Source organism: Schistocerca piceifrons, chromosome 5 (genome assembly GCF_021461385.2).
Source record: "Schistocerca piceifrons isolate TAMUIC-IGC-003096 chromosome 5, iqSchPice1.1, whole genome shotgun sequence".
Taxonomy (NCBI): Eukaryota; Metazoa; Arthropoda; class Insecta; order Orthoptera; family Acrididae; genus Schistocerca; species Schistocerca piceifrons.
This window is the reverse complement of record NC_060142.1, coordinates 350,627,335-350,639,634: the sequence shown is the minus strand read 5'-3', so window position 1 is coordinate 350,639,634 and position 12,300 is coordinate 350,627,335. Positions and strand designations below refer to the sequence as shown.

At 43.8% G+C, this 12,300-nt stretch overlaps 1 protein-coding gene across 4 annotated transcripts in view; it reads right to left on the bottom strand.

Annotated features, from left to right (window-relative positions):
- The window catches only part of LOC124798034 (villin-1), a 370,930-nt gene that overhangs the window by 106,107 nt on the left and 252,523 nt on the right, over positions 1-12,300 (bottom strand). The window contains exon 1 of one of the 4 annotated variants that reach the window (XM_047261252.1): positions 7,932-7,993. The exons of the other annotated variants lie outside the window; for them this stretch is intronic. Within the exon in view, the coding sequence (XP_047117208.1) occupies positions 7,932-7,954 (23 nt within the window). The 5' untranslated portion in view covers positions 7,955-7,993. Of the gene's footprint in view, positions 1-7,931; positions 7,994-12,300 lie in introns of those variants that run through there. 4 annotated transcript variants of the gene reach the window in all.

The following is a 12,300-nucleotide window of genomic DNA, read 5'->3' as shown; positions in this document are numbered from 1 at the left end:
TCTTTCCGCTTCTCAGACCATCTTCATGTGTTGTCACCTGAGAGGCCGAAAGCCGGATCGTGACCAAATAAATACAATTTCGCAGAACATTAGGAAGTTTTTTCCTTCCTAATATCAAAAATTGATTAGTCAACTTTGTGTATGGGCAGACATATTCCTCGCAAGAAGGCACACTGATAGAGCGTTGACAATACACGGCACTGTGTGCTGGCTGAATTACGAGAAGAACAAGAAGAAAGCGCTTGTGAAGCATCTAGGAAAGTAGGTTCTTCACAACCTCCAGATTCCCAGTAATTTCCGCTTCCTCCCACGGTTTCGATGCTAGCATGATTCACAATGCTGAGTGGGCAAGGAAAAAAACTCCGGCATCAGTTTTTCATAAGGTACTGTAGGGAGAGAAATCGGGCGCTAGATGCTTGTAAAGGTTTGGTTTCCACGCGATATGTAACGACACAGTACTCCCGTTTGGGTTGCTGGAGTCACAGAGATGCAAGCTCGTTGTATCAGCCTCTCATTGTTGACACTGCTGCTTTACGAGATGTTTTCGTCCATGAATGAGCAAACTATTTATTGCTTTAGGTTTTAGAAGTTGAGCAAAGCAGTTGCCAATTTACTGTACGTGCTATAAACTTCTAGGCGCTCAGTCAGGAATCGCGCGACTGCTACGGTCGCAGGTTCGAATCCTGCCTCGGGCATGGATGTGTGTGATGTCCTTACGTTAGTTAAGTTTAAGTAGTTCTAAGTTCTAGGGGACTGATGACCACAGATGTTAAGTCCCATAGTGCTCAGAGCCATTTTTTTTGCTATAAACTTAGACGTGGGCAAAGTAACTGTGACTGAGTTAAACCATGTTTTGTATGGGTTGATGGTAAGAGTTTCATCGTCTAAAGTCTCAACAGGTAGAATGAACGGAGCACGGCGGCCAACATACCTCTATATAGATCTGAACAGTCAGAATACTTTCATTTGGATCATCGGGCTTAGTGATTGTGGAAGTCCCTCAAGGAACGTTTATAAGATCGAAATCTGCAGTCTTGCATGTGAACCACTTACTCTCATGAATATGATGCACTCTTTCAGCTAGAGATAACATAACGGAAGGGAATCAACAGGGGAGCACAGTCACATTAACTAGGAGAGCTGGACAGCGTTGCGGAGCTTCTACAGAGTTAGAAAAGATCTTTGGATTCCATTGTTGATCGATCACTTAGCTGTAATCTGTCAAAGTTTCAGATCAAACTTTTAGGGAAATTCGCAGGACGCTTTCATGCTATTGCGGGCGTGTTTGTAGTCATGACATGGAAAATCCGGAAGCTATTCCACGAAAATTTATAAGATGCACATAGATTTATTTCTGTTGCGTCACATGCTGAAGTGTCGGACTAAGTGGCAGTGTCATGACTAGTCCTACAGTTCAAGAGTTCTTGACGGCAGAGAGAGGCCTTTTGCTGAACACTTATATCCTCGGAATTCCTTCTGCGGTCGGAACTCAGCATATGAATCTAGCTAACGGATGTAATCTACAAAACGAAGATGTATCTGTCACCATACATCCGTCTATTATCTTTATATATATAATTCTACTGTACATGTATATGTCACTGAACTCCTCCTAAACGGCTGGACCGATTTGAATGAATTTTTTTGTATGCGTTTGAGTGGCGCCCTGTATGGTTTAGATTCACAAATCAGCCCGGCAGATGGCGCTGCAGTCGGTATCAAGGTTATTTATCTATACTGCAACTAAACGGCTGGATCGACTTGAATGAATTTTTGTGTTTGCATTCAAGTGGGGGCCTGGAAAATTAACATTCTTAAATCAGCAGAGTAGGAGGCGTTGCATTTTTGTGTGCAATATTAAGCGTATTATATTCAGATATAAGTTACGTGCATAGGATTTCGTTTATTTTTCGACATTTTAATTTTTTGGTACGGTGTCTTTTGATATTTCAGGTGTCGCATTTCAGTGAGTATTAAGTGTATTATATTCACATATAAGTTACGTACATAAAACAATGCCACGTCTTCGTGGACGAGGAGGAAATATCGGTCGACGGACTCGGAATTCAAACTTAGTCCAGAACCGTCGGGTAAATAGATCGACAGAAGATCAATTGACGGGCAATGAAAATTTAAGAAACCAGGTTGCAATCAGACGTGCTAATAAAAGTCAAGAGAAACGCAACGAACGCCTTCGAGCTAATGCATTGAGACAAAAATTGGCCCGTCAACGAGTCACCGACAGATTCAGAACACCTGAACAACAGCGTTTGCAAGTGTATCGCGCATTGACACGTGCATCACTTCTTCGCCTTGCGTTTGAATATGAGTCGGACATCGACTAGTCTTATATATTTTTCATCAGTCCACTCCAGTGTTCAGCACACTATCTGCCCAAAGCTGTAATACAAACTGAAGAGTCTTCTTAACTGAAATCATATGATGACCAGTGATATAGTATATGCAGTGTGCTGCTCTCTCATATACCAGTCGGTGGATCGAAATCCTCTCGCAATCAACGAACTTTTCACGTGTAGTAATTCGTATGGGGAGAATGACTGTCTAAACGCCTCTGTGCGCGTTGTAATTAGTCTAAGGTTTTCTTCGTGATTACTATGGGAGTAATATGTGAGCGGCTGTAGTATGTTCCTAGATTCCTCACTTAAAGTAGATTCTTGAAACTTTCTAAGTAGGATTTCAGAGGATAGTTGACGACGGTCTTCAAGCCTTTACCAATTTAATTTTTTCAGCTTCTTCGTGACGCCCCCTCATCGGTAAAAAAAGGCAGATCATTGTGCTGAACTTCGTATACATTCAATATCGCTTGCTATTCCTATTTGTTGCAGTACCCATACGCTTGAGTGATATTCTAGGACGGGTCGCACCAATGTTCTGTTAGCGATCTCCTTTGTAGACTGACTTCATTTCGCTAGCGTCCTACCAGTGAACTGAAGTCTGCCATATACCTTATCTACGAGAGAGCCTATGTGATCGTTCCATTGCAGAGCTCCACTAATTGTTACACAAAGGTATTTGTATGAGTTGACCAATTCCAATTGTTGCTCAGTGCTATTGTTACCATACAATGCTATATTTTGTTTTCGTTTAGTTAAGGACACAGTTTTACATTTCTGAACATTTAAAGCACGTTACCAATCTTCGCACCACTTTGAAATCTGGTCAAGATCCGACTGAATAATAGTCCTTTTTTTATTATTTTCAGGCAGTATTTCATTCAAATGGTTCAAATGGCTCTGAGCACTATGGGACTTAACATCAGAGGTCATCAGTCCCCTAGAACTTAGAATTACTTAAACCTAACTAGCCTAAGGACATCACACACATCCATGCCCGAGGCAGGATTCGAACCTGCAACCGTAGGAGTCGCGCTGTTCCAAACTGAAGCGCCTAGAACCGCTCGTCCACCGCGGCTAGCAGTACTTCACTGTAGATAAACACATTCTCTACGCAAAGTCTGATGTTACTACTAATATTTTTTGCGATGTCTTTAATAATTAAGGGCAAAGGCCCCACACGCTTTTGTCGGGCACACCTCAAGTTACATGTACATCAGTCGATGTCTATCCACCCAACGTAATATGTTATGGCCTCCCTAACAAGAAAACCTCAGTCCTGTCACAAAATTCACTCGCTAACACTTACAGTCGTTCTTTCGACGATAAGAAAGTTTGTGGTACTGATTCAAATGCTTTTCGGAAGTCAAGTAACACTAAATGTACCTGGCTGCCTTGACCGTTGGCTGGGTAAGTCAGTTCAAAGGTCGAAAGATGGCTACGGCATACCACTTCCAACATGGCCATGCCTAGTGAGGAACTGGGGAGATGAAACCATCCTTCGGCTTGATGACAACTATACTTATACGCTGTTGAGATACACAATTAACGCAGCAGATTTTTTGCTCCAATTTAGCGAAAGACTGGCTTCAGATAATGGTCGGATGTGCTGCAAATTATTGTTAGTGTCCGAGAACTGCCCCTTAATGGGGGGCTACGCGTAGTTTACGTTGAGAGCCAGTTCCATAATCCAGCAGTGAAACTTTATGCAGTCAGCGAACGAGCGTTTGTCTCTGGTCATTTTTCTGACACTACGGCCGGAAACGGAGCAGTTAACGGCGACTTCCGGAGAATAGAGCCTACGGAGGCCCGTGTGCCGCGGCTTCAACCGCGACCTCGCTCTGCGCAGGCGCAGCGTGCCGGCGTCACGCACCGCCGCCCACGCATCCTTCCCCTCCACTAACCCTTCGCCCCCCCCCCCCCCCCCAAGCACGCCCTCACTTCGGCTCCCACGCCACGCGGTCAGGCTGGCAGGACGACGCCAGCGTAACTCACACCTGTAACCTGCACAACTGCACCTGTTGCACACAACTGCATGTGACCGCACGGACCTTCCTCAGAACCCACTGACACCGAAATTGCACATAATCCATTTTCTCACTGTCGCCTATTTCTTAGTCATCAAGTCGTATATCGCCACGTACACAGTTTCTCACGATCAAATGCTGCGCGCCGGTCGGTGTGGCCGAGCGGTTCCAGGCGCTTCAGTCCGGACCCGCACTGCTGCTACGGTCGCAGGTTCGAATCCTGCCTCGCGCATGGATGTGTGTGATGTCCTTAGGCTAGTTAAGTTCGAGTAGTTCTATGTCTAGGGGACTGATGACCTCAGATGTTAAGCCCCTTAGTGCTTAGAGCCATTTGAACCAATAAATCAAGAATTATCACATCACTATTCGTATCCATCAAACTTGTCTGTTGCGACTTCTTGTTTAGTGCAAGAATTTTGCCCACTCTCATTCTCAAAATAATTTTTCTTCAAATCGCATACTAGGAGTACAGTATTTACAAGTAGCGAGAGAGATAAAGGAGGTGGAAAGAGAGGAGGGAGGCTGGGTGTTTTTTTTAGAGAATCAGCACACTTTAAAACAAAGCTTGCTATCATGCTTTGATTGCAATTAGGAACTTCAGTCGTTCAGTTACTGAAACACTTTATTCACTCATTTCGGAAAAATTGCATTTTTCACCGGTTGTTATTTGTACTCGCTGTTTTTACTACCAACTAGGACAGTACTTCATACTGAAGTCAGAAGTATACGTTCACCTGTGTTAGCTTTCGCAATTAATTATAGTGCACTTTATATATATACTGGTCGTTTCAGCTGGCCTTACCGCTACGTTTTATGCAACCCGCGATGCTTTCAAACACCACGCGCGAGTTTCTCATATTCTCTCGCTCGCTATTCGCATACCGTTACTCCCATGTAAATAATGAACAGTAACTTCTTGCAGGAAATTTCATGTAGCCAAATTGTGTACTGAGGCACTTTTTCGCTGGAGACCACGGTTTTCGAGTTATTTAAAAAAACGCGTTTGAAGGGCACTTTTGTACGTTTTTCTTGAATATCTCGAAAACTAAGGCCTCTAGCAAAAACGTATACCTGTACAAAATTTAACTACATCAAATTTACTACAAAGAGGTGATGTTCATTTTCGCTGTAGGACTAAAAGTTTGCACTTAGCGAGCGAGAGAATATGGAAGTCTTGCATGTGGTATTTGAAGGCTTTGCAGGTTGCATAAAGCTCATGAGTACGGGCAGCTGAATCATCCTGCAACTCTGTAATCTACATAAATCCAGCCATGTCAGATTGAAATTTAAGAGAAGAATATCACATAAGTGTGATTTACGCAAGGACGAGATAGCATTCAAAACCCTCATTCTATCAATTGTTGAGAACTGTTCGTCGGTCTGCTACATTCAGAAAATTGGATTAACGAAACAGTGCTCAACAAGGAAGACATAGTGACACGTGGAGTAGCTTACCCACAAAATTCCGAGAACTCAGATTCCGAAACTGGTAAAAAAAAACACCTCCTTCGACATATATTTCGCGTAATGATGCAGACGGTAAAATTATGGTTTGTACATAAGAGCTACTTTCTTCCCGCTCACTATCCGCGATGAATGGGATAGAGAGAGTTCATTGCAGTGTCCAGCATACTATATACCTAAAGTGGTACCATAAACTTGAAAAATGCGTAGTAGATGCTTGTATATGTCACAGATAAACGACAGCCTCTATGGGTTTGTTTGTGAAATTACTTTTACTGCTGTCAGTCGTGACTTTCTTTTATTTATGTCCTGCACAGAGCGTTTCGGAAATGATTTCCATTGCCAAGCTTGTGATGTTTTCGTTGTGTGAGATGCAACACTATTCTGCTGCCTTCATTGTGATATACAGTGTGTCCCAGGAGAAATGGTCAATATTCAAGTATATGATAGGAACGCTCATTCGAGGCAAAGAAGTCCAGTAAACATGGGCTCTCAGATACATACCTTAAGAGCTATGAGCACTACTCCATCTGCGATACTGCGAAACGAATCTCTTTTATTGCAAGCTCCTTGCTTTTCATATTTTGGGCGGAGATAGTATGGACCAAAACAAATTTGAAACATGAGTTTCAAGACGTTTACCTTAACAGCTACGAGCACTTGTTCAGCACAAGATATTTGCTCACATTAGCGAATATGAGCTCCTGAAAGCCCTAGTTACGAACTTTTAAGAGTCCACGTTTAGTGGACATATTTTTCTTGTTTTGGTTCATACTACCACCTCAAAAACACAAAAAGCAAAGAGCTTGTAGTAGAACATATTTGTTTCACAGTATCGAAAATGAAGAAGTTCTCATAGCTCTTAAGATACACGTTTTAGAGCCTATGTTTACTACGCTTTTTTGCTTTGAATGATCATTACTGTCATATCCTTTCCGGGCGCGAAGGAGCGCCTGGTCCCCGGCACGAATCCGCCCGGCGGATTTGTGTCGAGGTCCGGTGAACCGGCCGCTCAGTGGATGGTTTTTAGGCGGTTTTCCATGTGCCTCGGCGAATGCGGGCTGGTTCCCCTTATTCCGTCTCAGTTATACTATGTCGGCGATTGCTGCGCAAACAAGTTCTCCACGTACGCGTACGCCACCATTACTCTACCACGCAAACATAGGGGTTACACTCGTCTGGTGTGAGACGTTCGCTGGGGGCTAAACCGCACAATAACCCTGGGTTCGGTGTGGGGCGGCGGAGGGGTCAATTGGTAGTCGTCGTGGGGTTGTGGACCACTGCGGCTGCGGCAGGGACGGAGCCTCTCCGTCGTTTCTAGGTCCCCGGTTAACATACAATACAATACAATACTGTCATATCCCTGAATATCGACTATTATTTCTGGGACAGCCTTTATAAAAACACACAATTTTCTAATTAATGATGGATATTTACAATGGTAAATTGGGAAAATAAATGAGTGAAAAGTTTCTTTTTCCAGGTTCACCGTTAACTATATAAAAGATCCACATTAATTACAAAATTGGATGTGTTCGTAAAGGCAAGAGAATAATTCAGGATCTCCCACATCGAAAACATCACATGTAGAGCCCATAATACACGAAAAAAAAACATTTAGAAATGGGATTATTTCCTGAAGCGCGTCGTGCAAGAAACAGAGAAAGAAAATCGTGACTGACAGCAGCAGAAGTTATTTTTTAAAGAAACCCGTTGTTTTTACAGTCACGCGTTTTTGCCAACCATTTCTACTGGATCAAATAAAATTACAACAACTTTTGATGGTTCTGTGATGCCGTTCCTTAAAAACGACATTAAGAAACTGAATTGGACCCATCAGAAGATTAAGTGTCATAAACCAATAACAGTTTTCAGCAAGTAAGTCATTAAACAAGCTGGATTGATGGTTATACATTCCTAAAGAAAACCTAAGTTTGAACAAGTTTCCTTCTGTTCGCGAAAAAGAACTCAGTTTATTAACGACGCGCACACCTGAATGATGACGCCGTTATTAGTAACTAGGATGCCGTTAAGTCGATGTGCACACGCGGGATGGCAGTCGCATCACACACGACGCAACACTTGCCCTTTCATGAGGAAGCACCACATGTCGACGGCTGGCGCTCAGTCCGGCGGGCGCGTCTGCTGGCGACTGGCGACGCCGGCTGCGGCTGCGGCGGCGCGTTGCTCCCGCTGCCCCTACCTGCGCGTCCCCCCGCCCGCCAATCAAAACGTGCCGGCCGCTCTCCGCCCGGAAGCAACTGCACGGCTTCCGGAGAGCCGCGCCGCTTCGGATTAATGTCGACACGCTCCGGGGCGCCGCTGACCTCCTCTGTACTACATTCCACACTTTTACAACTACGCACGCACGCGGAAACAGAAAAAAAACTCGGAAGTTTTGAAATGTTCTATCACTATGTTTAAGCGTGACACATCTTCCGGAAGGCGAAAACCGAAATTCGGGAACTATTTTTCGCTCCCGTGTTTTTTGAGGTCTGAAGCGGATTTGCTAGCCCAGTTAAATATGGTCTCTGGGAAACAGCTGTTCCACTTCCGATTTAGTCAACACAATCATTATTTCCCTTCAGTTAAATATTAGAGATGTAAACAACTTCATGCTCAGACTAATACACTATGTGATCAAAAGTATCCGGACACCTGGCTGAAAATGACTTACACGTTCATGCCGCCCTCCATCGGTAATGCTGGAATTCAATATGGTCTTGAGGACAGCTTCCTCTCTCGCAGACATACGTTCAATCAGGTGCTGGAAAGTTTCTTGGGGAATGGCAGCCCATTCTTCACGCAGTACTGCACTGAGGTGAGGTAACGGTGTCGGTCGGTGAGGCCTGACACGAAGTCGGCGTTCCAAAACATCCCAAAGCTGTTCAAGAGGATTCAGGTCAGGACACTGTGCAGGCCAGTCCATTACAGGGGTGTCACTGTCGTGTAACCACTCCGCCACAGTTCGTGCATTATGAACAAGTCATCGATCGTGTTGAAAGATGCAATCGCCATCCCCAAATTGGTATTCAACAGTGTTCACGTGAAGGTGCTTCAAACATCAATGTAGGCCTGTGCCGTGATAGTGCCACGCAAAACAACAAGGGGTGCAAGCCCCCTCCATGACAAACATGACCACACCATAACACCACCGTCTCCGAATTTTACTGTTGGCACTACACACACTGGCAGATGACGTTCACCGGGCATACGCCATACCCACACCCTGCCATCGGATCTCCGGTACATCATCGGATGTACCGTGATTCGTCACTCCACACGTTCTTCTCTGTTCAATCGTCCAATGTTTACGTTCCTTACACGAAGTGAGGCGTCGTTTGGCAAATACCGGCGTGATTTGTGGCTTATGAGCAGCCGCTCGACCATGAAATCCAAGTTTTCTCACCTCCCGCCTAATTGTCATAGTGCCTGCAGTGGATCTTGATACAGTTTGGAATTCCTGTGTGATGGTCTGAGTAGATGTCTGCCTACTACACATTACGACCCTCTTGAACTGTTGGCAGTCTCTGTCAGTCAACAGATGAGGTCGGCCTGTACGCTTTTGTGCTGTACGTGTCCCTTCACGTATCCACTATCACATCGGAAACAGTGGACCTAGGGATGTTCAGGATTGTGGAAATCTCGCTTACAGACGTATGACGCAAGTGACACCCAATCACCTGACTATGTTCCAAGTCAGTGAGTTCCGCGGAGCTCCCTTTTCTGCTCTCTCACTATGTCTAATGATTACTGCAGTTGCTGATATGAAGTACCTGTCAGTAGGTGGCAGCACAATACACCTAATATGAAAAACGTATGTGTTTGGCGGTGTCCGGATACTTTTGATCACATAGTGTAGGCTGATAGGACCGGATTTCCAGAATCGATTTTAGAGCGTTTACATGATACCAGAAACGGTAGTGAGAAATCGATTTAGAAAATACGGTTTTGGGAACCCCATGTAAACGTAGTGTCTGGGCATTTGGCAGCACTGTGGAGGCGGGACCATGAGCTACAGGCAAGATCGCCACGCATCAACCGTGAAGCAACGAAAAAAAGGAATGATTTTCAAAATTAACGATAGATACTCTTTGAAAGTTTATATGAGCTCGATCGTGTCGCTAAATAACAAGAATCCACTTGTTAAAAATAAATTTATCGATGTGTTTCGTGCATGGCCTATCATAAGAATATCAGAAACAAACTTGATATCAAGTATCGTAGATCTAGTAACACAGGTTACCACTTGATATGATTCCTCAGTTAATCGTATAAACTCTTGCGTGACCTTGTGCCGCAAGTTAAGGCTGTTTTCCACACTCATCACAAGTCAGCCTTTTGCAGTGCTACTGTCATTTTACTCCCGTACTGAGTCTCGCCTGTCGCAAGTGGCCGTTTTCGTTGAAACGTCGGCGACAAAACTGCGTGTGTGATGTGAGGGCTACCTACTGTGCAGTCTAGTACCTGAACACCGAAAACGACTTTATGAGGGACTATCCTTCTTACGAAATATAGTTACGGAATGTAGGAACAGGCAATGAGAGTCGAGTTTACAAATGATAAAATTCATAATGGATAAACGTGACAAAGTCGTGTGGTAAATTCTCAACATTCCTGAGAACTGAAACATCTGCAAAAGTTTAGTCCAAACATTTCAAAACATCTACATTAAAGTACTTTCTATACTTACAAACACAGCAAACAATATTTAAAATGCAGTAAACAGCACCTTTTCTTTGGACGTTAGCTGACGACGTCACAGTTCCCTGTTTCTGCGCACTTACAATCTGCAGATATTTGAACCCACATTCGCCATCAGTTAATCACTGACGTCAGCGAGCCTCTCGCGACGTGAATGGTGGCTGATTTGTAGGCAAGCAGGTGGCACGCACCCACAACGAGTTGTCCATTTGACCACAAAGTCGCTCGGGTAAAGCCGGTTTCAAATGGCTGGAAAGTTGCACAGGGAGAACTCCTATGATCTTCATAGAGTTAGACCGCCATGATGTAGTGATTTCGAAAAATACGCGATGAAATTGTTGATTACAGACTGTGAAGACGGTGAAACTGTTGCGAAAAAGTTACAGTGTCTATCGAGGAGTGTGTATTCTCCACAGAACAACAATGAAGTACTCATTTCAGGTATACAGCGCTCACAACATTCACGTTTCTCCATCTTGATGGAAACTTTCGTCCGTTTCAGCTAAATATTATGCATGAGCCGAGGAAGAATTGACATCAGCCGTGATTAGCAGTTTGCAAATGACGAGGTATGCGAACAAGCGAACTATCGTTACTGCACAAAGGACAAACCCTGCACGGTTGATGAACGATTTATGTATAACTGAAAGATGCAGTTTCACCACCGAGCTAATCAGACCTTATACTTTCTCGAGGAGGGAAAATTGGGTTTGCCGGCCGGAGTGGCCGTGCGGTTCTAGGCGCTACAGTCTGGAGCCGAGCGACCGCTACGGTCGCAGGTTCGAATCCTGCCTCGGGCATGGTTGTGTGTGATGTCCTTAGGTTAGTTAGGTTTGATTAGTTCTAAGTTCTAGGCGACTGATGACCTCAGAAGTTAAGTCGCATAGTGTTCAGAGCTATTTGAACCATTTGAAAATTGGGTTTTAAATTGGCACTGACGACGTCATTAGAGAGGGAGCACACGCTCGAATTAGGAACTCTGGCGCGCCGTTTCGGAGAAACCATTCCGGAATTTGTCTTAACAGAATTAGCCTGACATGGAAAATCTAAATCTGGATGATCCGACGTGAATTTGAATGAGTCCATTGTCTTCGTCTTTTTTCACTTCACTCTGTCTACTTTTTCGACAGTGAACAAACAATTACACAGACTGCCACCTCGAATAAGTAAGCCGAGTAGTTGTATCTGTCTTTTTTTCCCTGCCAGATTTGCGCATTTGACAAGTCTTAAAATATCTTTGTTGAACATGGTGACACCACATCGTATATAGCAGAGGTAGTTAATGGCAGCTTTGACAGAAAGGATGATAAGCGTGCAAAGAAGACGATTTAAACAATGAATTCAAGATGAAATTTGTTATGTTCAATCAGAAATGTTACAGCGAACAGCTGAGAGGAACAACAGCATACGGAACGTATGTGTATCTACAGGAGGAAGACACTGTAATAAATTAGCGTTTAAAAACTCACTGTCTGGTTTACTTTCTGTTAAAATTTGCACTGTTTAACTATTGCCAAGAGAATGGTTTCTTGGCGTTCTGAATTTGAAGATTTTTCATATGTAGCTAAGCAGTGGTTTCTTACGGAATAATATTTAATAGTAATAACAAAAACGTTCAATTAAAGTTAAAAGTACAAAGGAAAAAGATGACGTTGTTACATGTATTAGCACTAGCGTTCTACCTAACCACGGGAGGGGTTAAATAATGTTACTGTGATTGATGAAGCTACGACGATATTGAAAGGATAATA